The sequence below is a fragment of the Arvicola amphibius genome, chromosome 5 (assembly GCF_903992535.2).
Source record: "Arvicola amphibius chromosome 5, mArvAmp1.2, whole genome shotgun sequence".
NCBI lineage: Eukaryota > Metazoa > Chordata > Mammalia > Rodentia > Cricetidae > Arvicola > Arvicola amphibius.
This window is the reverse complement of record NC_052051.1, coordinates 25,939,139-25,965,882: the sequence shown is the minus strand read 5'-3', so window position 1 is coordinate 25,965,882 and position 26,744 is coordinate 25,939,139. Positions and strand designations below refer to the sequence as shown.

General features: G+C 46.2%; 1 protein-coding gene across 1 annotated transcript; it reads right to left on the bottom strand.

Moving 5' to 3' along the window:
• Positions 1-417: 417 nt before the first annotated feature.
• Positions 418-26,646, bottom strand: Pofut1 (protein O-fucosyltransferase 1). The gene is made up of 7 exons (XM_038329384.1): positions 26,425-26,646; positions 24,348-24,469; positions 19,912-20,094; positions 18,715-18,827; positions 9,316-9,508; positions 7,307-7,549; positions 418-3,058 (listed from the first exon to the last, which is right to left on the bottom strand). Exons 1-7 carry the CDS (start codon positions 26,564-26,566, stop codon positions 2,870-2,872), a joined length of 1,185 nt encoding a protein of 394 aa, XP_038185312.1. The 5' UTR covers positions 26,567-26,646; the 3' UTR covers positions 418-2,869.
• Between the last annotated feature and the right edge of the window lie 98 nt (positions 26,647-26,744).

The following is a 26,744-nucleotide window of genomic DNA, read 5'->3' as shown; positions in this document are numbered from 1 at the left end:
GGCCCTCCTGTCCCCAGAGGGTTAGGCTTCTGGGGCCAATGATGGGAGTAGACTCAGTGCCTTGTCCTGCAGGACTCCACAGAAAGGGTACCCATGGCCTTAGTGCCTGGAATTTGGAGATGAAATACAAGAACAGCCTTACCTAAACTTAACCACCTCCTGTAGCTTGGGTCTTCGGGATGGTGGGGAGGCTCTTCTTTCCCCGCTTCCTCACTACGTTACAGCAGACCCTTCCTTGGGCACCCATGCTGATTCATTTAAAGATTCAGGGTGAGTCAGGTGAGACAGCTCACACCTGTAATCCCACACTTGTGGGGCTGAGACAGGACTGGGATTTCATCACAAGCCTTGGTTATATCAAGAGCTTAAGTTTGAAGACCCTCCAAAGAGAATAAAAAACAATAAAAATCTAGCTGGTAAAATACTGACAACTGTGAAATCAGTTTATTAAATTCACCTCTTTTGTGCATAGTTTTCTGTTTCTTTTTTTCCGAGAAAGGTTTGTGTAACAGAGAAATTGCTCTGTTAGACCGGGCTGGCCTTGAACTCAGAGATCCACCTGCCTCTGTCTCCTGAGTGCTGGGACTAAAGGCGTGCGCTACCAGCTCATAATTTTTCGTAATTTGCATCTTAAAGAAAAAGCTTTGCAGGTAGTCATTTTCAAATCACAGTAGTAAAAACTGAGGACACATTTAAGGTGAATCACAAACTATGGATGGAACATCCCTCAGTGGAAGTTTACATAATTAAAAGCATTTATTCATCTATGTGTGAGCAGTGAAAACACGAGGTGTGGTTAACTAAAAACCCGACATTAAACACGGTTATGTAGACTGGTATCTTTTAAAAAACTGAATCACAAAAATAACTTGATATACTGAGACTACGGCTTCTCAGGCCACCTCCAGCACAATGGGCTGGCTGCTCACCCCAGCCAGCACCAGCCTCGCTTCTACTCCTCCTCTCATCCATTTTCTCATAAACACAGACCAGGTCTCCCTCTTCTGTCTAAAACCTGTGAGGAGGCCCTGCGGTCTCAGTTAAGACTACAGATGTCACCTTTCTGTTTGTCTACTGCTGCTCCCTCACTGCACCCCACCCACCAGCCTGGGGCCTTGCATGTGTGGAAGTTCTCTTTTAACTTGAAATGGCTTCCCTATACGCACAGCCGTGGCCTTTCTTACAGGACTCCCCATCCAAAGTACACAAGCTTTGCCTTCCTTTCTGGATGTACTCCTGATCCTTTGAGGCTTTCTCCGCTGCATCCCTTTTTCCTTGCACATAGTAGGTGATCAGTAAACACTTCCTGAGTGAAATCATGAAGCTATCCAGAGGGCTTGGTCCTCGAGCTGGCAGAGCTGGCAGTGGAAGTCAACAGCAGCAGCCAGGGTGGCCCACCGTTTCCCCAGGTGTCCTCCAGAGCAGTGTCCCGGGAGGCAACAGAGACTAGTAGCAGACAGAACTGAATTCTAGAAGGCCCGATCTGGCTCACCACCCACAGCTGTGCAGCCCTGGGAGAATCATTCATCCCCCCCCCCCACACCTCTCAAAAAGAGAAGGAAAATAGCAGGGCCAAAGTAAACAAGAGGATGCACATAAGGCACTAGCACAGTTCCTGGCCTGGGAAAGCTGGCAAGAAGCAGCAGCTAAACTCCACAACAGCTACACAGGGATTGGTCTCTTTCACGTTTATAGTGTGTACTAGCTGACTTGACACTTATAACCTGTCAGACAACACTTACAGGGGACAAACAGACAGAGTACAGTGCCTGCCACACTTCAAGAACACTGTACCAATCAGGATGGTCTGCAAGGTCACACACCAAGGCCCCTGCCTCTCAACGTCCCCATGCAAGGTGGATTTAGATCCACCAGATGAAAACTCTCAGGCTCTTGGGAATGAGACCTCACTTCCCCAGCAGTGTACTGGATGGAAGGGCAAAGGCTGTTTCCAAGCTGGGGCTTCACAAGGCTTCTATGCACTAATGGAGGCTTGGAGAACAGTCCTTGGGGAACAGCTACATGAGGGCTGAGACCACAGGCAGAGGCTGGGAGAAGGATCTACCAGACCGCAGCCTTCAGCACCCTGGTTGCCCAGTCAGCCCCACCAGCCCAGGGATGGTGCTGAGGCCCTAACACCATCACCTGCTGTATGAGCACTTACCTAGTGCAGAACATTGCATAACTGCTAACTCCAACCTGCAGTGTTCAGTACAGAGGAGCCCAGGGATGACGGTGGCGGGGCCTGGCAGTGGGGATGAGTCTAAGGGTCCTTTAGGGAATCCCTAGAAAAGCGGCCAATAGGCCACCTGCTCCTTGCCTTTGTATTTATAAGGTCACTTTAGGTATCTCTGCTAAGAGAGCTCATTGACTTTAAAAACAAGGGCGAGTTTTCAGGTAGTCATGGCTTTGCATCAAAACAATAGAGATCAGCTGAGTGTCTTGCTACACATCTGTAATCTCAGCACTTAGGAGGTAGAGGCAGGAGGACCAGGAGTTCAAGGCCAGCCTGGGCTATAAGAGATCATCTCAACCTCAATCTTTTCTCCCTCCCTCCCAACACCCAAGTTGAGAAACCCTATAAAAAAATCTTCCTCTTTATAAAGTAACTGCTTGAGAGAGTTCAGCAGTGCAGGCTGCTCCGAGCAGGGCAAGCCCCAGGCCAGAGGTGGGCTGCTTTGTATGTGTGTGTTCCCTGGAAGCACAGGCAGCTGAGAGCAGCTCCAGCTGGAGTCCGTGTCTGGGATGGAATGCCTTCCTCTTCTAGGAAGACCCTGGTACTGTTCTCCATCTCTGCCAGGAGAGAAGAGAAGCTTACAGTCCCAGAACACCCTTAGCTGCCAAGCCTGGCTGGGGGCTCCAGGTGGGATCAGAATTCATCCCGCAGCTGAGAGGGTCTGTCCATTCCAAAGAAGGATGACTGCCTCCCGTGGAGGTCCCGCTCCCGCTTCACGAAAGCAGTGAAAGAGGAGACACAGTTGCCAATGAAGTGGTCAGCCTGGCCAAGGATGTACAGGTCGATCTGGGCCACCTCAGGCTTCAGGCTCACCACCTTCACCTGTAGGGAGGAAGGTAAGAGCATGAGCAGGTGCCTACAGGCCACAGTATCAACATTCCTCTCCTGACTGAAGTTTCAGACAGAGGGAAGATTGGAGAGGATGAAGATGTGCGTTGATGTCTTTGAAGTGTGCCCAGCTGAGCCCTGTCTCCCAGCCCAGCTCCCTGAGCGATTCCTGAGCTTCCTATAGCATGGTTTCTAATTGGTTTTAATAGTAAACACCCTGGAGTCAGATATTAGGGGTGAAAGCTGAAAGATCAGAGAAGCAGAGCAGCCAGCCTCTAGTTCTTACCTCTATGAAATCCTCAGACCGAATAGGGTATCCTGTCTCTATAAGGACTGAATGCCCTGAGCTCCTGTCTCCTTTAGCCTTTTATTCCTCTCTCTGCCCAGCCAAATCCCTTCCTGTCTCCACCTACCGATTAAAGGTGTGTGCCACCACTGCCTGGCCTCAAAGGTTAACTAGTGGCTAGCTCTGCACTCTGATCTTCAGGCAAGCTTTGTTGGCTCACAAACAAAATATCATTACACGGCTCCTACTGGATGGAGCCTTTCTCTGCCTACCCTACAGTGCCCTCACAACTCACTGAAAGGCTGCCCAGGCTTGGAGGTATGCTCATGTGTGCCATATGACCTCAGTAAGCACAAGACTCTGGGTTGTTCTAGTCTCAGCATCAAGAAACCCCTCAAGTCAGCTATGCACTGCTTGCTTTGCTTCCCTCAAGCTGGACCAATGCTCCCACCTCATCCTGCTGTCAAGATGCTCTCCTCTTCCAAGCAGCACTACCAGGCCCGATGCCCTTACAATCTACTGACCCCTATGACTTTGCAAAGGTAGGTCACTTCCATCTACCGACCAGTGCGACCTTTGCAGAGGTAAGTCACTTCCTGTGAGGGGCTACCTCTCCCTGGCCTGACCGACTTCTCACTGCCTCTTCTGGTCTGGTCAGTACAGAACTGCTGTAAGAGACTTCTGAGACACCCATCTCCCCTGTCCTCCTACTATCCAAGCTGCATACCCTTTACAGGTGCCCTGGGCCTTTCAGATAAGGATGGCAAATCATCAATGCACCGGATAAGGCCTGCTTATCCTTACAGCTTGTCCTTACAGCGACAGCCACCATCTGCCAAGCTCCCCCCCTTTTTGTTTCTCCTTAGGAACTTTACAAATACTGTTCCTTTATGAGGTGTCCTAGCTAGTTTTATGTCAATTTGACACAAGCTGGAGTCACCAGAGCAGAGTGAGCTTTGGTTGAAGAAATGCCTGTATAAAACTGGGCTGTAGGCAAGCCTGCAGACCATTTTCTTAAACAGTGATTGATGTGTGAAGGCTCCCATTGGGGGTGGGGCCAACTCTGGGCTGGTGTTCTGGGTTCTAATAAGAAAGCAGGCTAGCTGGGCGATGGTGGCATACACCTTTAATCCCAGCACTTGGGAGGCAGAGGCAGGTGAATCTCTGTGAGTTCAAGGTCAGCCTGGTCTACAGAACTAGTTCCAGGAGAGACAGGGCTACACAAAGTTACCCTGTCTTGAAAAACCAAAAACAAACAAAAGCGGGCTAAGCAAGTCAGTAATCAGCATGCCTCCATGGCCTCCAGGTTTCTGCCCAGTGCTGGGCTCCTGTCCTCACTTCCTTTGATTATGAACAGTGATGTGGGAGCTCAAACCGAACACCACCCCCAACTTACTTCTGGCCACGGTACTAGTAACCATACCTAAGACACGGGCAAACCTCTCTGTAACCGGGTAACTGCCAATCACCCGTCACTTCAGATCACGTGGCACACCTCTAAAGAAGTCCTTCCCAAGGCTCTTAGAGCCCCCACCATGCACCCCAGCACATGGCTATCTGTAGCTCTCACTCCTCAGTGGTTCTCTGGTAACACCCTGGTCTGCTGGACCTGGGCTGGACCTTTGTTGCTCTGCTCAGTCTCAATAGACACAGGTTTAACAAATCTTGTCCTTACTCCTGTTTGCCACCCATAAAGTCTTCTCCAGTCTAAGCTGTGGCCCTGAAGGCAGGACCACATCTCATTCATCTGGGTTCCTAGTTTAAAGGTGTATGGTGTCACTCAGAACAAAGAAGGGACCTGGGGAGGTTACTCTGTCAGAAAAATGTTTGCTTTGCAAGCAAAAAGACCTGAGTTCCACCCCAGAAAGCATATTTAAAAATCAGCACTGCTACACTTGGTTGGTGCCTTCAATCCCAGCACTCAGGAGGCAGAGGCAGGTGGATCTCCTTGAGTTCAAAACCAGACACATCTACATAGTGATCCTGTTTTTTATTTTTATTTTTTTTAAAAAGAAAGTAAGCTAGCTTAGCGGTGTGTGCTCAAAATCCCAGCATTGGGAAAGGAGACAGGTAGTTCCGGGCTTGCTGGTTAGCCAGCATGGTCTACTTGGTGAGTTTCAGATCAGTGAGAGAGCTTGTCTCAAAGCAAAAGGTAAATGGTGCCTGACATGCTGACCTCCACACACTAATTTGCATGTGTGTGGACACACACACAAATGTCACACATCACAAAGGGGAGGAGGAGAGTAGAAAGTGAGCTCACGGGAAATGAGGCTGAGGGGCGAGAGTGGGGCAAGAACACCAGCACAGGAACAGGAAGTAGGAAATATCAAGAGGCTCATGGCCTAAACAAGTGCATCAACCCTACAGCTCATGAAACTCCCTGGGACTCTCCATGCTTCAGCTCTGAAGGGCTCCGCTGTTCCGCCAAGGCTTCTGACAACACGAGCCTTGCCGCCTGTGCTGCAGCAGAGACACTATCACTGTCATCTCACCAAAACCCCCCAAACAGTCCCACCCACTCTCTGAACTTACCAGCTCTGCCACTCCAGCCACAGCTGGCTCTGGGGCCTCGTAGGTAAGTTCTGCCCCTTCTAAGCCCATCCCTCAACTACAGCATGCAGGGGTAGTGAGTGGACCGGAGGGCTCTCAGCTGATTTTCTATGTAGGAAATGGGCAGGACAGACCAGAGGGCACTGGCCCAGCACTTCCTTGTTGGTTGGAGCATCTCTTTTTTAGGGGGTGGAGCAAGTGAAAGGACAGAAAGGCATCCAATGACATAAGGCCAGGAGCTCCCAATGTCTGCCTCCCCCTTGATTTTAAACATTCGAATAAATATTCTCTTATCTATTTCTATATGCTGGAGTTCTTAGTTAGACTTGAAAACACTTTTACAGAAACCCTTGACAACCTCTAAATTATACTTCGTCACACATTTTTTAAAAATTCATCTTTCTACCATCTTCCTCCTAAGGACAGCCTAGCATCTGAGGTCCTCAGTTACTCTGGTCCCCTGAATGCTCACTGGTCGCTTAGCCACCACACAGAGGCACACTCACTTACCACTTGCTGCTCCCTGGTACTAGAAACGTTGGCCAAGCAGGTTCTGCTGTTGGGCAGCACTTCCTGAAACAGTCACTGAGCACCAAACACTTCTGGTGCTAACAAGAGCTAACTTACTGAGCGTTACTTTTCAGTAGGAAAGACGGATCTTTACGGAGGCTGTGGGGGACAAGCGCCATCGGGCCACACTCTACCGATGAGGAAACAAGCACAGAGGGCTCAGGTAACTTTCGCAAGGCTGCACAATGAGTAGAAAACAGGTCTCCAGAGTATATTTCTTAAGTATATTTCTGGTGCAGGCCTGTTAACTCAGCACTTGGATGGAAGTGGAGGCAAGAAGACCAGGAGTTCAAGGTCATCCTCAGCTACATATTACATTTTTTAGCCAGTCTAGGTTACATGAGACCTGGCCCTGCCTCAAAAATGAAACCAAACCAAAACAGAGTATATGCACTTAGCTTCTCAGCAACTGTGGAACCTTCTCAGAGTCCACTATGTCCTTATTCAACAAAGCATCTGCACCACGTGTCAGGTACTGTCTTAGACACCACGATGAGACAGGTGACAGCCTGCAGAGGTCAGAGCACTAGGGGAAACCTCAGAGAACAGAAGAGGGGTCTACACTAGTCTCGGGTGGTCTAGAACGTGCCTCAAGGAAAGAAAGGGCCACGGAGACCCCAGGAGGGGTGCGTGAACCTTCTGGAGTGGAATGAAAACTGCAGAGAACTCGGAGATGTCTGAGCTGTGGACAGAAGGAAGGCTAGGACAAGGGAGGAGTGTGTAGCCAGGCGAAGGGCCGGTGGGGGGAGCACGAAGCAGGCATGAGAGCTGTGGGACTAGCGGAGCCTTGTTTCCATTCCCTCCCCGCTGTGCTCCCTCTAGGCCAGGCGTACCTTCTCTGGGAAGAGCTGTTGGATCTCTGGCACATAGCTCTCAGAGTCTGTGGCGATGTAGACTGACCGGGCATTCAGTGCCCTCACCCAAAGCTTCACAGCCCGTTGGATTTCCTTAAGGTCGGGAAGGCACATGGTCATGGTGAGGGGGGTCGCTGTGCTGCGGCTGTAGCCCACACACTGAGGGGAAGCCATGAAGTGTGACCCTGCAGTCCCGTCCTTCAGCATGGCACAGGCATTCTTCTACAGGGAGGGGTGGGCGGTGAGAAGTTAGAGAAGCAGACACAGGAATGGGTAAATGGGAAGGACACACGGGAGGAGTCTAGAGTGTGTACTGAACCCAGGATTTGGTGCATGTTAAGCACCATGTTCCACCACTGAGCTATACTCCCACCCCCAATACATTAATACTAATAGCATTAAGAGAAAACCCAGGCATGGTGAGGCTGATCTATAATCCCGGCACTTGGGAGGTGGAAGAGGCAGGATCAAGAAGTTAAGGCAAGCCTTGGTTACACAGTGAGTTTGAGACTAACCTGGGCTACACAGGACCCTGGAGTGGGGGACATACTAAAACAGCAACACAGGTTATTTCTGAGTGGGGTTTGAAAAGCATTGTTATCTGGAACTTGAGTGGAGCACAGCACTGCCGATAAGGGGAGGCTTATCTGATTCCTGAGGAGGTGGGACTTGTGATCACTCCCCTGAGGCACATGTTTGCTGTGGTTCCAGAGAGATAGGCTTTATCTGGCTAAGGTGGGTCCAGGCTATTTCTGGCTGATTATGAGTTTTTCTCATGCACTTGAGTTTTATCAAGCTCTTTCTTACCCTCTAATGAGATGACTACATGTTTTTCTTCTTTGGGTATTAGAACAATGAATTTTATTCCTGGGATAGACTTTGCTTGTTAATATTTTACTTTGGACCTGTGCTCCTATGTTCACCAATTAAAATTTTTTTATATGAGTTTGGTATTGGTTTAGGTTAGCTTCATTAAAAAAAAAATACACACACTTTTTTTTATAGTGCTGGGATGGAACCAGGGCTTTGTGCTTGCTAGCAAATGCTCTACCACTAAGCTATATCCCCAGTCTTGAGCATCTTTTCTCTTTCTGTGTTCCAGGAAAGTACAGATGACAGCTAGTCATTGTACATATATGAGCACGTGCATGGTCAGACCGCTCACAGAACATTCTACATATGTACAGAACGTTGTACATATGTGAGCACATGCATGGTTCAGACCGCTCACAGAACATTCTACAAACATTCTACATATGTACAGAACATTGCACATATATGAGCACGTGCATGGTTCAGACTACTCACAGAACATTCTGAGCCCGATCCTTGGATCTTTTTTCTTACAGAGGGGCCAGGGAGAGTCTAGAGGTTAACTGTGAAATTACCTTACTATTAATCATGTGTGTGGTGATAAGACTCTGGCCTTGCCTCTATAAGGCAAATGATCTACCACTCTGCCATACTCCCAGTCTTATTAATGAACTTAACCGAACTTTTTTTTTCTTTCTTTTTTTCAAGACAGGGTTTCTCTATATAGCTTTGGGTGCCTGTCCTGGAACTAGCTCTTGTAGACCAGGCTGGTCTCGAACTCACAGAGATCTGCCTGCCTCTGCCTCCCAAGTGCTGGGACTAAAGACATGTGTCACCACCACTCAGTTATATTTCATTTTCAACAGCAATCTACTTGGTAACTCAAGTGGGACAGAGGACTTCTAGGCCAAGGGCCTCTGTCTAGCTTTCTGCCTAGTTTGGGATCTGACTTAATGCCTCAGTTTACCCATCTGTAAACAATGCTAGCTTTTCAGCAGGTGCTCTACCTACACACTCCTGGCATGTGCTGCAGTAGCAAGATCATGATATATAATCCAGACTTAAGTAATAAGAGAGTTAGCTGCCTCTGCTCCAGGCTGAGACTTTCCACCAATCACTACAGGCCTGGGCTCTGCTTAGGCAAATGTCAGCCAGAGAAAGGAAAAGGAAGTTACCCAGTCAGAGCCAATGCGCAGATGAATGCCCACATAGGGCCGGATGAGGTGGGTGCTGATCTGGGCCTCGCCTGTCTTCACCATCTCATCAGACCACACCATGTACTTCTGGAGTGCCCTGTGTTCCTCCAGGACAGGGAACTGGGCTGGGGCCCCTGGCAGTGCAAGCACTGGATGTTCCTTTGGAGAAAATCTAGGTGTAAGACAGACAAGGAGAAGTCAGACAGAATGCACAGAGAACCCTGCTACTACCCCCACGGGAAAAAGGATGGCATTGCACCATGCCCCAGAGACCCTGTGGAGAGGCCCCTATAACATGCAAGAGACGCAAAGGTTGTGAAATCTCAACGGGCTGATAAGAAACCTTGGTGGAGACAGCAGGCACAATATGCAATACTGTTCCTGCCGCACGGAATTTACAACCTCCTTTGCTTGTTTAACAATTAAAAGTTTACAGTAGAGCATTCCAACATTTTATATATCATGCTGGCTTCCAATCTGTGGTATAGTAATTTATTCCAGGGTGGGGTGTCTGGACCAAGCCTTGCCCTTTTACCCACTCGGCGGGACTGAGTACATGAAGCTGCTTACACAGACAACGCTGGTCCCACTCACAAGGACTGTGCATATGGGACAAAGCTAGTCATTCAGCACTTAGCAAATACTTACTGATTGTCTATGCCAGGACCCAGGAAGAAAGAGACCAGCAAGGTCCTACCGTCATGTAGTATACCAAAGGTCTGCAGATAACCCAGCACACCCTCTCAAGACTCCCACCACACAAAATCTTTTCTGCAATGTTTCCACATCTTATCTTCACTAAGCCAGGCTCCAATGGCAGTGCCCTCCTTCCATGTGCCTCGATCACTGCTTAGAGCATGTGAGGGCTCAGCAAGACAAAGAATAGTAAACCTGGGTTTCCTCTTCAGCTCAACCCAGACTCCAGCCTAGCAACATAAAGCACTTCGCTACCCATGAATTTACAATGCACTTTCTGACTCCAGACTTCTGCATTCATCTCCTGTCTCCACCTGAAACATCTTCCCCACCCGCTGAAATCCCTTCTAGATATTACATCCATGTGCAGCCACTCTGGAAATGTTTGTGGTTAGTTTCTCATGAAATCAGACATGCAATTACAATATGACCCAGTGGTGGCACTTGTAGGCATTTATCCAGAGAAATGGAAACTTGTATTCACACACAAACATATATACTAATGATCACAGCGGCTTTACTTCAACTGCCCTAACCTGGAAACAACACAGATAAATACAACAGCACATCCATACCATGAGCTGTCGCTGCCATAAAAATCATGGGCTTTCAACACAAACTATAGCTCTTAAGGGAATTACTCTAAGTGAAAAAAGCCAATCCCAACAGGGCACAAACCATATGACTCCATTTACATATTTTTGAAAGGTCAAAGGGAGAAGAGGCTGCTAGAGTTAGGGATGATGTCTGTTTACATAGGCAGGTGTAGTAATAATATTTACATTGAAAGAATTACTCAGGCTGGGGGGTGGTGGCTCATGCCTTTAATCCCAGCACTCAGGAGGCAGAGACAGGTGGATCTCTGATTTCAAGGCCAGCCTGGTCTACAGAGTGACTTCTAGGACAGGCTCCAAAACTACAGAGAAACCCTGCCTTGAAAAAACAAAGAACTACTCAGTATCTTAACTATGGTACTGAATATATAAACCTACACTAATTATACAGAACTAAAGTACACATACACACAGTTGTGTATAAGTTAAGACTATCTAAACAAGATAGGATCACATCACTGTCGAGGATACTGAGTATCCTCTGGCTAGGATACTGAGTCAAGGGTATATGACAAGATCTCTCTATATTGTTTATCACAACTACATGTGGATCTACAATTGCCTAATTTTTTTAAAATAAAAATTATGAAAGGGCTGGGAAAATGACCCATGGGATAAAGGTGTCTAAGCCATATGACCTGAGTTCAATTCCCAGACTCACATGACAGAAGGACAGAACCGACTCCAGTCAGTGGTCCTCTGTGTGCTGTCCTTTTAAACAAATGAATAAATGCAATAAAAGCAAAACAAAAAAAGTAAAGCATCATGAAATATTGTAAACCCTACAACAAACATGGAAAATAATTCACAGGCCCATGGCCTACATCAGCAGACACTAATATTGTTTTCTGCTTCAGAGTTTAAAACGTACATACCTAGGACTGGTGAGATGGCTCAGAGGGTAAAAACGTTTGCTACCACACCTAAGGACCTCAGTTGGTTCCCTGGAATCCACATTGAAGGCAGGAAAGAACCAACCAACTCCTGTTCTGACTCACACACATACCTCAGAGTAAACTAAAGAATAAAATAAATACAAAACCCTACCTCACCATCTCTTTCCCTTCATTCCTTCTCCCTCCCTGAAGACAGCATTTTCATGTATGAGTCCATCCATCATCCATCACCCATCCATCCATCCATCCATCCATCCATCCATCCATCCATCCATCCATCCATCCATGCCTTAATTTCCTTGTCTTCTAACAGAGCTGAGAATATCCCTACCTCATAACACTATTAAAAAACACAATTACATATTTTAAGGTATACAATGTGATGTTTTGTATGCAATGATCAGCACAGTCAAGCTTATTAAGATACCCGTTTATAGGGCTATTGAGAGGATTAAGTGAATTAATAAATGTAAAACCTTTAAAGCAGTACTTGGCACACAGAAAGGTCTTACAAAATTCTGGGCATCATTGTCATATTGCATATAACCTAGTTCAACTTTTAAAAAACTGAACCTTATGTCTGGTGATTGGACCATGTTGATCATGGAGATCACAGGGTCATGATGACATCTCTTGAGAATTTCCAGTTTGAATGAGTAAATCCTTTGTTAGCCAGTGAGGCTGTTTCACCCTCCACTCATACCACAGAACTGCAATGCACCTGACACCCATTCTTCACACTGACCCAAACACATTGATCAGCAAATGCCTTCCAAGCCTCACAGGCTTCAGTTCCTTGTCCTCTGCATTCTGACATGCTCAACAGCCGTCATTTCTGCTGCCAAAACTGGATGGAACTAAGGACAGTGGCCCTAGCAGTCTCTTTACCACGATTTCCCCAGACACTGTCAGAGGCCTAAGCAGTGGAAGCAGGAGGAAAGGGTCCCTCCACAGCCTGGCTCCGCATGATGCTTCTGTTTATATGTCTATATGTGGCAACAATGTACCGAGTCATATTACGTGAGAAGCAGTTGCTTTACTTGCATATTAACTCATTTAACTCCCACAAGAGCCTTGTGAGGGAAGTGTGCCTACTATTATTTTACTGATAAAGAAACTAGACACAAAGAGGCTAAATGACATGCAAAGTCACAGGGTGGGAACTGGAGGAGCATGGTTTGCACTCACGCAGTCTGCTTCACTGTTTTTTGTTTTGCAATTTTAAAGATGTATGTAAATGTGTCTGAGTGTATGTATGTATATCACGTATATGCATGTGCCTGTGGAAGACAGAAGGTTCCAGATCTCCTGAAACTAGAGTTAGATAGGTAGTTGTGAGCTGCCTGATATGGGGGCTGGGAACAACCTGGGTCCCCTGCAAGAGCAGCAAGTGCTTTTGTTTTAGACAGTCTGACTATGTAGCTCTGGCTGCCCAGGAACTTACTATGTAGATCAGACTGGCTTTGAACTTACAGAGATCCTCCTGCCCGTCTCTCCAGTGCTAGGAGCCATCATGCCTGGCTCAGCCAGTGCTCTTAACCAGTCCTACTAGTTGTGTTCTTGACCCCTACGTTACTCTCATCTTCCCTCCCAGACAAGGAGCACCTCCTCACAGGGGTATAAGGCTTACTCTTCTGAGCCACAGTCCCTAGCACAGGCAGCAGGTGCCATACATATTTTTAGAATTGAATGTGAGGAATCAGGGGCCTTATAAAAATACCAGGGCATGCTGCTGGTGGTGGGTAGAGGAGAAAGAAACTAATATCGCTTGAGCACTCTACGAGAGCCTAGGCCCTGGCTAATCTCTTTTCAGGTATCACCTCAGGGATCTCTGAAAGGAAAAGAGGTTTTCTGACCTAATGGATGGTGACTCACTAGAATAAATTGGGATTTATGCCCTTCCTGCTCTCTTGGGAAGAGCTTGGAACTGACCCTTGGTGAATTCCAGTTTTGGAATGTCTATTCCTGTGCCCTGGACCCGGGCCAGCACAAAGCTGTCCCAGTAGGACCACATCAGCTGTGGCTCAACAGGCAACAAGAGATCAAGACTCAGCTGCTCACTCTCCCTCAGTGCTACCTGGGAGAATTGATTAGAAAGAGCTGGAGGACCCTTAGTTGCAAAGAAAACCTGACCAACTCCACCAGCCAACCTGACTATTCCCTCTTAGGTCCAGAGAAGGCTGGCTTCCTGCTGTTGACCCTGGTGAACTTCAGTAGTACATCACATCACACCCCGGCTACTGAGGTCCTCTAGGCTCAGCACACATAGATGATACGAGGCTGAGTACAGAGGACAGAGAAACACAAGCAAGGCAGAGTCTTGCTCTCAAAGTCCCTGCCATGAAGGACACTTTCCCATCTGCTCTCTGCACGGGAATTCTGGATTAGCCTTTAGGTCTTCACAGATTCAGCCACACAGGCCCTGACAATCACACATGACCTCTGTTGTCTTCTTAGAGGTTTCAGCCTGGGAGAATGACCAGCAATGTACTACAGTTTGGCTATGAAATCTTTCAAAGGCTCATGTGTTGAAGTCTTCGTCCCCAGTGCAGCACTGACCAGAGGTGACTAGAGCACGAAATCTCCAACCTTATCAATGGATTAATTCACCAAGGGACTCATAGGTTGAACGAACTATTAGGAGGTGTGGTTTAGCTGGAGAAAGTAGGACACTAAGGGAATGCCCTAATGGGTATTGTCTTGTCCCTGGTCCTTCTCCTTGGCTCCTTCTGCTTCCTGTCCACCGTGTGAGCTGATTTATTCCATCACATGCTCCCTGCCACAATACTGTGCCTCATTATAAGTGCAGAGGTAGCAGAACCAAGTGACAAGTTGAAGCCCTTGAAACCATGAGCCAAGACTAATCTTACCTCTTTAAGTTCATTTTCTCTGGTATTTTGTCACAGGACAAAAAGCTGCCACCATATATTCAGATATCTGTTCTTGATAAATGAGGATAATTTCAACACAATGGTTCACATACTTCCAAAAACAAATTGCTGAGAGCTGATGGTAGCAATGGCTTTACCGAAGGCCACTAAGAATATGCAACATGCCAGGCAGTGGTGGTGCATGCCTTTAATCCCTGCACTTGGGAGGCAGAGGCAGGTGGATCTCTATGAGTTCGAGGCCAGCCTGATCTACAGAGTGAATACCAGGACATGCTCCCAAGCTACATAGAGAAACACCATCTTGAAACCCCACTCCCCCCGAAAAAAAGAAAAGAAAAAGAATATACAATAGATAACAACTAATACTATACAGGTCAACCCACCAGATGAATAACTCTTTGATGGAGGACCTCACTAGGCAAAGACCATAGGTCACTGGCTATGGAAACCGGTCGCTTCTGTCTGTAATTTTTCTCATGGGCCACTAATATTTCTTCCTTAAAAACAGCTGTGGGTATTTTCCCCACTGCCTGTGTGTTTATCTAGTATATATATACTCCATCTACTGGGTACACATACAGCTGTGGATGGTCAGGAAGATGATTTCTGCTTACCTGTACAATTTTGATGATTAGAAATAATACTAGGATGTTTTTGAAAATTGCAATATTCTCAGTTACAAAGGCAGCTTTTTACACATTTAGCTGATTTTAGATTTCAGGGCAGATTCAACTAGAATCTAGATAGACTAGTTACTCCTGCAAAAATACATAAGGGCAAGTTCTCAGGAGTCTGTTTGTTGAACCAAAGTTAGGCTGATAACATTAAGACATAATGTTACCCTGCAGCAATTGAGTTTCTGCACATACTTCTTGCTTCGGTTTGTGGTGCAGGACTCAAGGTTCAGCCAACTAACTGCGTATTGTTTAAGTCCTGAGTTTCAATGTCACTCTCTGTCTGGGAACCCTGGCCACTTAGAGCTTTACTCACCATGCATGGTCAGCATGACCTCCCTAGCCTAAGAGAAACCCTGCGACTTATCACGTGCATTAGAATGGGTCAGATCCTGTATATGCAACTCCTAACTGTCCAGAGTGGGTGGTTGAGGGAGGTGTGTGCAGCAAGAGCCATGTGTAGAAGGCGGTATGTGCTGAGAGAGCTGTGTAGAGACGGAGCAGCAGCTGTGTAAAGATGTGTAAGAGGAGATGTGTGGGCAGAAGAGAGCTATGGAGATGGGATTGCATACTGTGTAGAAGAGGTGTATGAAAGATGTAGCTGTGTGGAGACAGGTTTTCAGAGATTTTTTAAAGATGAAGTAAAAGAGAAAAGTTGCCATCAGAAAGCATGTTTCTTTAATACCCCTCAGACAGAAAAAAGTCTAGCCCTTGCCACATTCATGGATTTTTTTTTTTTTTTTTTTTTTTTTTTTGCACACCTTAGGTGCAGTCTTGGAGCAGGCTTGCTATCACAAGAATATGATAGCAAATAAACATACGTTATCTGTTGAACTGAAGTTCAACCACAGGATTCACAGACTGAGAACCAGCAGAGCGGAAATGATCCATGTGGCGGGAGACAAAACAGATGAATCTAACTGCGCCATTCAGCTTTAGCATGAGATTTGGACGCACGCTTCAATACTGACAAAGTCTGAAGACAATATGCTGCTATATGAACAAGTCAGACTTAAACAAGCAAATACTACATGACTGTCAGTCCAATGCTTGAGGTTCCTAGAACGGGTGAGTTCATAGTGAAATTAGAGTCACGTATACTGGGGAAGAGAAAGTGGGGAGTGAAAATTAGCCTTTACTGAGTACAGTCTCTGGTTGAGAAGAGGAAAAAGTTCTGGAGATAGAGGGTTGCAATGACTGTACATTACGACGTACATAATGTGATTGAGTTGTACACTTATAGTGGTTTTAAAAAAGCTCATTGAGTTGGGCATGGTGTGGCACATCTGTAATCCCAGCAAAGTAAGGCAGAGGCAGGAAGAGCATCGGAAGTTAGAGGCCAGTATACATAGCGAGTTGCAAGCCAGAACCTGTCGCAAAAATACAAAAACAAAACAAAAAAACAAAAAATCTCCATCAACATAAATATACATATATATAATGCTATTCACTCTTTTAAACTCTGTTTTCATGTTTGAAATTGACTCTGCTAAAATTACTGTTTACAAGTTCAAGACCAGCCTGAGCAAACAGCAAGTTTAATTAATGTATGTAGATGTGTATATGGATATAAATATACATAAAAGTATATTAGAAAAAAGTAAAGTAGTTCACACTGGCCTGATCCTCCTCTGTCAGCTTTCTGAGTGTGAGACTTATAGGTGTGAGTCACCATGCCTGGCAATTTGTTTATTAAAACAAACAAACGAAAAACAAAACCCCCAAAAACTATCTAGTCTGTGGTTGATATTCTAAACCACTCATTGCAAAAAATTAAATGTTAACCTGTATTTAAAACTTTGTATAGCAGAGATACCATAAAGAAAATAGAAAACAAGTTCCAAATAAAACAAAACAAAAAAATCCAAGCCAAAAGAACTGTCCAAGCTGGTGATAGCATATGCTTTTAATCCCAACACTCAGAGTCAGAGGCATGCAAATCTCTGTGATTTCGAGGCCAGCCTAGTATACAGAGAATTCCAGGATACCAGAACTACACACAGAAGCCCTGACTCAAAAAAAAAAAAGGAATGGGTTTTGGGGTCAGATTCTGCTATTTCAAAGTTCATGACCTTGGACATGGGACGTTCTTCTCTGCTTCCTGTTTTATGCATATATCTTAGATGACCATACCATTCCAAAGATTCATTAATCCTAAGTTTAAGCCTACCAAGATTTAGGAATAGTGTGGCATACAGCATGCATGAAATGTGTTAGCTCTTACTATTTTAAAGATTCACATGCAGATCCAAGTTGGCTATGTGGCAGCCTTACCACCTTGGGTATTTGATCATTGAGCTCAGCTTCCTTTTGTAAAACTGAGGACTGAGAAATGGGTAGTTCAGTGGCAGAGGGTTTACCAACGTGTCAGGTCCTGAGACTAACCCCCAACATTCTCAAGATGAAACTGATAATAACAGCCATTTCATTAAATTTCTTATAGATACAATTGACATAAAGCATGTGAGTGACAGCTGACTGCTTGCTTAGTATGCACCATACACATACTTTCTATGCTAGGAAGCAAATTCTTTAGTGGAAACCAGGACCAGAGACCTGGAATGGTTTTCAGTCTCCCGAGAAAGAGGCAAAGCTGGGTTGAGCTCACAGTGTTCACTCCTGTCTGCTGCTGGCCTACCACATGACCACTCTGAATTCACACGCTGCTCCTCTTACTCCCTAATTAATCTGATTTGTTTGTTTGTTTGTTTTCTTTTTCTCAAGACAGGCTTTCTCTGTGTAGCTCTTGCTGTCCAGAAAAACTCTGTAGACCAGGCTGGTCTCAAACTCAGAGATCTGCCTCCTGAATGCTGGGATTAAAGGCGTGTGCTACCACGCCTGGCTTTTCATCTGACTTGTTCTGTGGTGGTGGTGGTGGTAGTGGTTCTATGAACACACCTAGACCCTCATACATATTAGGCAAAGTCTGCAGCAGCCCCCATTCTGACACCTAAGCCCAGGCTCTTTCCTGCAATGCTAGAGCCCCAACGACAGATTTCCCATGCAGGGGTATCAATCTGACTAGACTGTTGTTCTCCAAAGAAAAGGGCTGGGCCATCCTCATTTTTACATACACCTTTGGTCTCTGAATACTGTGTCTCACACATGACAGACGCTCCATAAATATTTCACAGCTTGTGCCTGTGTCCTGCTAACCTATTTTTTTTAAATAGGGCCTATGGCACACAATTAATAAAGCCTAGCTAGTAATTATGAGGGTGACATCACTTCTCAGTCTGCACCCGAGCTTTTCTCTAGGCAATGCTTCCAGTTTTTCACCCTGTGAAGAGGAAGACAACAGGGGAGTGATTCTCACGCCTGGAGGAGGAAATCGACATGCATGTGACTGAACAATGTTCTTTTTATGACATCCCTTATCAGCCGAGAAACTCTTGCTCAACCTTGGGCAGGTCAACATCCCGCTGTGTCAGGCGATGAGATGGAAACAGATCACATACAGGATCCCAAGTTCAACAGACAGAACACAGTGCTTGCACCTTTGGTCTCTTACAAGAGGGTGGAGTAGAGACAGAAAGGCCAGGAAGGAGCTGGATGCCTCTGAGCCCCAGCCCTCCCTAAACTCAGTACCGCTATCCCCTCCAAGTACCTCTGGATCCATTGTTCTTTGTAGGAGGCACTGAAGGAAATGCCTGTGAACAGCTCCGACTTATTGAAACTCACATGAAACTGGTCCCAGAATGGTCCAAAGGGATTTCCTTCCTGCAAAAAGAGAGCGGTGGAAAGCTTAGTCAATGGGAGGGAAAGTTACCTGGGGATGAGGCCAAAGAACTGCAGAGAGGGCCTTGAGAGATGGGAGACACCTGGTAAAGAATTCTTATAGGATGGCCCCTTGGCTGGGGGCGGAGGGGAGAGCTTGTGCTCTTTTGGTTTCCAGCTGTGTGTGAAGGAATCTACTCTGTTCACATGTCATATTCCACTAACCCTGTAGTGGTAGGTTTGGGCTGAAACTATGCTAGGAACTAGTGCAGTGGTTCTCAACCTTCCTAATGATGTGACCCTTTATAACATATATATGTATAAAACCTCATGTTGTGGTGACCCCTAACTATAAAATTATTTTCATTGCTAGTTCACATAATTTTGCTACTGCTATAAATTGTAATAAAAGCATCTGTGTTTTCTGATAGTATTAGGAACCCCTTTGAAAGGGTCATTCAACCCCAAGGGATTGTGACCCACAGGTTGAGAGTCACGAAACTCAAGCTTTAAGAAGATACTATAATATGCCACTTTTCAAGATGGAATCAGACTTACAGAAGGTAAGACATGTGCCCAAGGTCAGACAGCTGGTAAGGGCAATATAGGGGGAGACAAGCTAGGCCCTTTTAAAATTTATAGCTTTTCTACCACTTGTACCAAAAGATATTGGGGTGTATCATTCATAAAATACCAGAAATGCAAATTTTTACTAATTATCCATGACAGCTCCTTGTCCTTCTGAGAAGTGGGAGAACATATACGTTAAGAGTATGAACAGCAAGTCAAGCTACACCATGTTGGCCAGGGCTTCCTTACACCATGAGGACATCATCAGCACCTTCCTCATGGAGCAGTCTGCACGTGGGACAGCTATGCAGGCATTAGTTACCATGCTGACAGCACTTCTGCTCCCAGGTGCTCTTCTATACGGTCTACTGTCTATACGCCAGCTAGAGCAGGTAGAAACAAGCTCAGAGAAGTGTGCCAAAGGTGACACTGTTAAAAATGGCTAGAAACAGACCAAATCCCCATCTTTCCCCACATTGCTACATCAAAAGCCTAGAGGACAGAGAACAGGCTCTACCTTCATGGGACATGTCTTCTTATCAGGACTCCGCTGGGCTGCCACCTCAAAGCAGTATGCTACCCGCTTCTCAGGGGGCCAGTGGGTGGGGGCCAGCTTTTCCATGAAGTCCTCCAGGCTAACAACACGATGGTAGGCTTGGAGGGGCTCCAGCTTGAAGTACTTCTGGTAGGACACATGGAGCTAAAGGAGAAAAAAGAGGGGTACAGGTCTCCATAGTAACTCTAAGGCCCAGACTGGGTGATATGAGAGGCCTGGCGTGGGCTTCGGCTCAAGCTCAGTGGTAGAGTTCCTGCCTAGCATGCCTGATGATCTACAATGAAAGACAGGTGAGTGAGACAGCAAGCATCTCACGGCAAAGGAACCCAAACAGCCCATACATTCAAAAGATGCGCAGCCTCACCAGTAGCTAGGAAAAGCAGGCTGCAGTGTAGTGCCTTTACTTCTCTCCTAAGAGGAGAATTTTAAAGTCAACTCTCATTTTTGGAACAAATGTACACAACTGAGCTCTATGGCCCTCTCTACATGGCTGCTGGGAGTAGTGCTTGCTTTGGGACAACTACTTGGGGTGCATACCCAGAGCATGGCATGCCCCTTCTATAGATGGTATTTATTCTGGAGAAGCTCTGGTACTTCCTACAGGAAATGTGGATGGCAACACTCAGTTACTCAGTGGAAGCCAAGGAAAAAAGCAGTCATATCACAAAGTCCATGAAGGTAGTTGCCGTCAAGAGGCCAGGGTTAGCAAACTTCTCATCAACTTGACCTGCAAAGCTTTGTTTCTTTTCAAACAATTCTTTATTTCTTCTCATTACAGGGATGCATGTGATCAGAAAAGCATGCACAGTGGTACATGCATGTGATCAGAAAAGCGCGCACAGTGGTACATGCATGTGATCAGAAAAGCATGCACAATGGTACATGCATGTGATCAGAAAAGTGTGCACAGTGGTGCATGAATGTAATCTGACCACTTGGAGATGATGGTGGAAGAGTTTGAAGCCAACCTGGGCTTTATTTATTTATTTATTTTTTTAAAATAAGATTTTATTTATTAATTATGTACACAGTATTCAGCTTCCATGTATGCCTACAGGCCAGAAGAGGGCACCAGATCTCATTACAGATGGTTGTGAGCCACCATGTGGTTGCTGGGAATTGAACTCAGGACCTCTGGAAGAACAGTCAGTGATCTTAACCTCTGAGCCATCTCTCCAGCCCCAACCTGGGCTTTATAAACTCCTGTCTCAGAAAATCAAAATAGAGATGATGAGGCAAGAAGAATGTGTTCACGAGGACCACTTCTAATCAGGTGAGTTCATGGTCGGCAGTTAGAGTCATCATCCTAAGTTTTTAATTTTTTTAAAAAAGTTCTGAGTCAGGTGTGGTATACACCTGTAATCCTGGCACTTTGGAGATAGAGGCAGGAATTCAAAGTCATTCACATAGCAAATCTGAGGTCAGCCTAGGCTACATGAGACTCTCTTAAAAAACAAAAAACAAACAAACAAAAAACCCAAAACCAAACAAAAGAATAAAAATTTAGTTTAAATATATACTGACAACACCATGGAACAAAATCTGGATTCCAACCTACAGGTCAAGGTTTCTCAAGCATATCCCAAGAGGTCACATGAAGTAAAAAAGTTTCAGAGCTACAGGCGTGGTAGTGCATCCTTTTAATCCCAGCATTCAGGAGACAGAAACAGGTAGATCTCTGTGAGTTTGAGGCTAGCCTGGTCTACAGACTGAGTTCCAGGACAGTCAGGGATACACAGAGAAACCCTGTCTTAAAAAAATCAATCAAGCAATCAATCAAGAACGTATAAAGCTCCAGAATTGAAGAGATCTAGAAAATTCTGTTTTAAGCTGGCTTCTTTACTGCAGCAGGGCTTCTTTTTTTTTTTTTTTTTTTTTTTGGTTTTTCGAGACAGGGTTTCTCTGCAGTTTTAGAGCCTGTCCTGGAACTAGCTCTTGTAGACCAGGCTGGCCTCGAACTCACAGAGATCCGCCTGCCTCTGCCTCCCGAGTGCTGGGATTAAAGGCATGTGCCACCACCGCCCGGCTTTGCAGCAGGGCTTCTTAAGGCCTTTGCTGTGCTGTTGTATATCCTCAATCTAAAGCTTGGGATAATGGGAATTGGAACTAGCATTTCTGAAACCAGACAGGAATTTTTTTGAGACACAGGATCTCACTATAGAGCCGTAGCTAGCCTAGTACTTGTATGTAGTTCCGACTGGCCTTGAATTTACAATCTTCCTGCCTCAGCCTCCAAGTGCTAGATGTACAGGACTTCATCACAGTGAGCAAGGTTTGCTTTTCTGGAAGAACTGATCTGTTGACAGAGAGGAGATTACATTGACTACTTAAGAACAGAAAAGGGAGGGGAATTATGGAGCGACTATAATGATCCTTATATTTGTTCAAGAATGCATTACTTATTCACTTAGTTTTATTTTAAAAAGAAATTTGGAGACATTCCCATGTAGCCCAGGCTGGTCTTAAGCTCAAAGCTATCTTCCTACTTCAGCTTCCCAAGAGCCAGAATTACAGGCATGAACCACCACACCCAGCTTATTAAGCATGCAGTTAATATGTACCTCCCATACATCTAAGTGAGATATGAAGTGGTCTAGATACCAAAGAAGGTGAAGCTGAGGCTTTGAGAGCTGAGTGTGTATTCAAGAGGGGCATTCAGGATGAAATCTAGAGCCCAGGTGAGTAGAGATGGTGGATACTGAGGCTGGAATTGCAGATGGTGACACAGGTTTGTAAGCAAAGATAGCAAGTGCAGCTCCAGCTTTCTAAATCTGAGATACCTGTGACAACTAAGCAGACTTGAGTGTCTAAGGTAAGAAACACAAGCCTGTGGTCAGAACAGCACCTGTACCAGAGGTGTACTGGAGGTGTAAGGACAACAGTGAACCCCATCTAGTCAACGGCACCTACAACACAGTCAGCTAATGGTAGCAGCAGCAGCTGCTATTCACTGAGTGCCGACTTAGTTCCAGGTGCTGTACTCAGCCTTGTACAAGGTCTGCTTGCCTGACTCATCTGAGCTACAGAGCTAACACCAAGCAGAGGGAGGACATTACCAGCAGAATCATGGGTGAGCCCCGACCGAGGCACAAAAAAAATGGAACCTTGCTGAGGTCAGGACTGAAGAAGCAATGTCCTGGAAGCCAGGGGAGGAGGGAAGTTTAGGAAGAAGAGAGGCTCACAGGGAGTCATTGGGTGGTCAGGTAAGACACAGTTGGAGAAATAAACCTTGATTTGGCAATTCTGAGGTCGCTGGTGACCTCAGTGACAATAGTCACTTTAGGAACTGGAAGCTTTGAGACAGGTTATGAAATCCATAGAAAGTAAAGAAGTGGAGACTCAGTATGACAACTGGCTGAGAAGGATAGGATACAGCAAGCCAGCAAGACAGAGACAGATGAGCAATAAATCTATCCGTAAAGCCTAACAAGTCAGATCTGAGGAACTTCCTGTGTCCTGGTTCGGTATACTGAGGAGCCTAGCAGATTCTAAGAGGAAGAAGACCTGAGGCAGAGGGTCAAGGCACTACTGTCAGTAACTCATTCAATCCTCATCATGAGGGAGCCAATCATCACAGGTTATCATAAAGATGAGGAAACTGAGGCACAGAAATATGAAGTAGTTTGCCCAGGCTATACAACTTCCATGCAAAGAAAAAAAAATACACACAGAAAAAAAGCATTGGAATTAAAAACAGTGGTCTGTTCGTGCTAAGTATATATATTTTTAACTACTTAACTTTTTGTTAACTACTTAAACTTTTAAAGTTAACTCATTAAATATTAAGTTCCCACATCCAGGTCTCTGGGGATATGGTGAACAGAACGAAACAGAAGGCGACGGGAAGACACAAAGAATAAGCTAAGTATCAGCGAATGATGAGAAAGTCATGCCCAGGGACCTCTTGCTGGGCTGAGAGGCAGCACTGGAGCCAGACTGCCTGGGTAGGTAGCCATGCACATACTACTAACTAAGCCGTGCCTCAATCTCTCTTTTAAAATTGATAAGAGCACTTATCACCTACTATTGACCAATAGGATGTTCGCAGGGTAGGGTGAATCAGGACTGGAAACAGAGGCTTTAGTTTCAAGACAGTCTCTGCAAGTAGTCAGCCTTGGGGTTGAATTCAAGTACTACCCACAGGCTGTGCAATCTTGGGCAAGTTACCTCACCCCTCTAAACCTGGGTTTCCTCGAGGATGAGCGGTGGGAAAGAGGAGCTAATCCTCACGCAGTGTTCAGACAGTGCCAGGTGGCAGGTATTGGGTAAAAAAGTTGCTATTTCAAGGAAGACAATTCTAGGCAGAGAACAGGACAAGCCTGGAGTGGAAGTGAAAGCCAGAGGCCTTAGAGTCAAGCAAGTCAGTCAGCATGGGGAAGGTGAACAAAAGTACTCACGTTGGCGAAAGGAGGCTTGTGGCGCTGGTACTCAATCCATGGAGGGACAGCCAAGGTGCGGTTCAGTAGCTTTGCAAATGCCAGGGAGCCCAAGAAGTGATCGGCCTGGTTCCCAAAGCGCCCTGGAAATGGTAGATTGTGGGTAGAGTGGTCTGGGGCACTAAAAGCATGATGTGTGAAGGGCTCAGAAAAGACGTACAGGTGAGATGGGGGAGGGTCAAGTCACCCAGGCGAGTTAGTAACACTGGCACCTAAGAGAAGGTCTAGGCTTCCACTTTTGACACTGCTTAGTCGCCCCAGAGTCTGCGCTATTTCCCTAACATGCTCCATAATCCCTACTTGTTTACTTTGCCAGGAGTGTCCTCTGGCCTGTTTCCACTTACCTGCACAAGGGGTGTGGGGGGTGACCCTGATACCTCATTTGCTAAGACACTTTGATCACCCCTATCCAATTCTCTTGCTCTCAGCATGGATTTGAGTTACTTTTTTTTCTTTTTGAGACAGGGTCTATGTAGTCTTGGCTGGCCTGAAACTTGTTTTATAGACCAGGCTGTTCTTGAATTTGTGACAATCTTCCTGCCTCTACCTCCTAAGTGCTAGGATTACAGCTGTGTAATTAGATTATGGATTTATATGCTGGGGATTTAACCTAGGGTCTCAAACATGTTGCGTATGTGCATTACTATTGAGCTATACCCACATCTTGGGTTATTTACATTTGCCATTTCCCCTCAAATGTCTTTTTTCCCCACTTTCTGGCTTTTTGTAACTGTTTTCTCAGCCTGTGGATGTTTCGCATATAAAGGCCAATTTGTTTTTTGTTTGTTTTCTTGGTTTTTGTTTGTTTGTTTGTTTGATTTGCCAAGTTCTCACTAGGTAGTCCTGGTTGCTCTATGAAGATCAGGCTGGCCGTAAACTCACGGAAACCCACCTGCCTCTGGCTTCCAATTCTGAGATTTCAGTTGTATGCAACTACACTAAGCTATCATCGATACGGCATCCATTTGTCCCCTCCAAAAACACTGCAAGGCCAAAATGTGCTGGATGCCGCAATATAAAATGTTAGATGCCGCAATATAAAATCAAGCAAAGGTAAAGATCTCTGCCCTCCAGGCACTCAGTCCTAATTCAGGTTTGGAGATACCAAACCTACAAATTCATTACGATAGATTTTGAGAGTTGCAAGGAAGAAAACGAAAAGGTTTGGCGATGGGAGACTAAGGAAATTACCTGAGCAGAGATCGGTGGAATCAGTCCTCTCTGGTATGTACGCTGAGGCCTCATGGATGAGAAGGGTGGGGTGGGGGCAGAAATTAGAGGAGGCTGTTCCAGGAAGAGGGAATAGTTCATAGATCTTTGTGTGTGTGAGGAACAGAAGGCAGGTTAGTGTGTCTGTAGCTGGAGGGCCAAGGGAGAAGGGGTGTGGAGAAGACCAGAGTGGAGCCACCTCATCCAAGATGACAGCCATGGTCAGGTATGCAAGCAACTAAGGGTTGTAAGAAGGAATGAATTTTTCAGTGATGATCCACTATTCCATTTAAACTGAATCCTTGGACTGGTTCTTAAGAGTCCTTGTTATCTTTTATTACCTCAGTCTTTATCATCTTGTACCAAATTATTCACGTACTTAAAAAAACAAAAACAAAACGTTGTTTTATTGTCTGTCTTCCTAAAATGAAGGATCTACAAGGATATGTATGAGATTTATCTGTCTCATTCACTACCGGCACAGAAGACAGCGCCTGGGAAAAAAAAAAAAGTGGCACATAAACACTTGCTGAATGAATGTAGGAACTGCCACGATTTAACGCGGGCAAGTCTGGCCCGACAAACTCCATTTACTGGTCTCGGATTAGACCTCGAGTGAGTCACTGAGCTTCTCCCGTCCGTCGAATGGCAAGTTGAACACCAGTGGCCCCTCGGCACCCATGCAGCTAGGGCACCGAAGAGTATGCCTTATCCCGCTCCGGGAGGTCTCTCCTGGACCTAACGAGGCGTCTCTAGGCGCCAAGCAGAAGTGGCTCCGCCTCCCCAGCCTCAGTTTCTCCATTTGAGCAGTGGGCTCGGGAGGCCTTACCCATGCAGGGACAGTAGAGCAGGTAACCGGCCAGGTCCCAGGAGTCCACCGACCGCCCCCGTAGCAGCAGCGGCTGCAGCAGCAGAAGCAGGAGAGACGCCCGCAGCAGCAGGTGTGGCGGTGCCCACGCGGCGGCGCCCATGTCGGCGGCGGAGCCCCAGAGCGTCGCGGCTGAGAGGCGGGGAGGGGGAAAGCAGAGGCGCGAGTGGCCGCCCCGCTCCCGACGCTCCCCGCGCGCCGCCCGCGCGCCGGCTGGGCCGCTCTAGCCCGCGGGCGGGCGGGACCATAGAGAGCCCGCGGCACCGCCCCCTCCACGACCC

Excerpts from the sequence above, each read along its gene's own strand:
- Pofut1 (XM_038329384.1), bottom strand. The coding sequence starts at position 26,566 with ATGGGCGCCGCCGCGTGGGCACCGCCACACCTGCTGCTGCGGGCGTCT. Across the intron at positions 20,095-24,347 it reads ACAAGCCTCCTTTCGCCAAC|CTCCATGTGTCCTACCAGAA; the intron begins GTGAGTACTTTT and ends TTTCTCCTTTAG. Across the intron at positions 3,059-7,306 it reads AACAGCTCTTCCCAGAGAAG|GTGAAGGTGGTGAGCCTGAA; the intron begins GTACGCCTGGCC and ends TCCTCCCTACAG.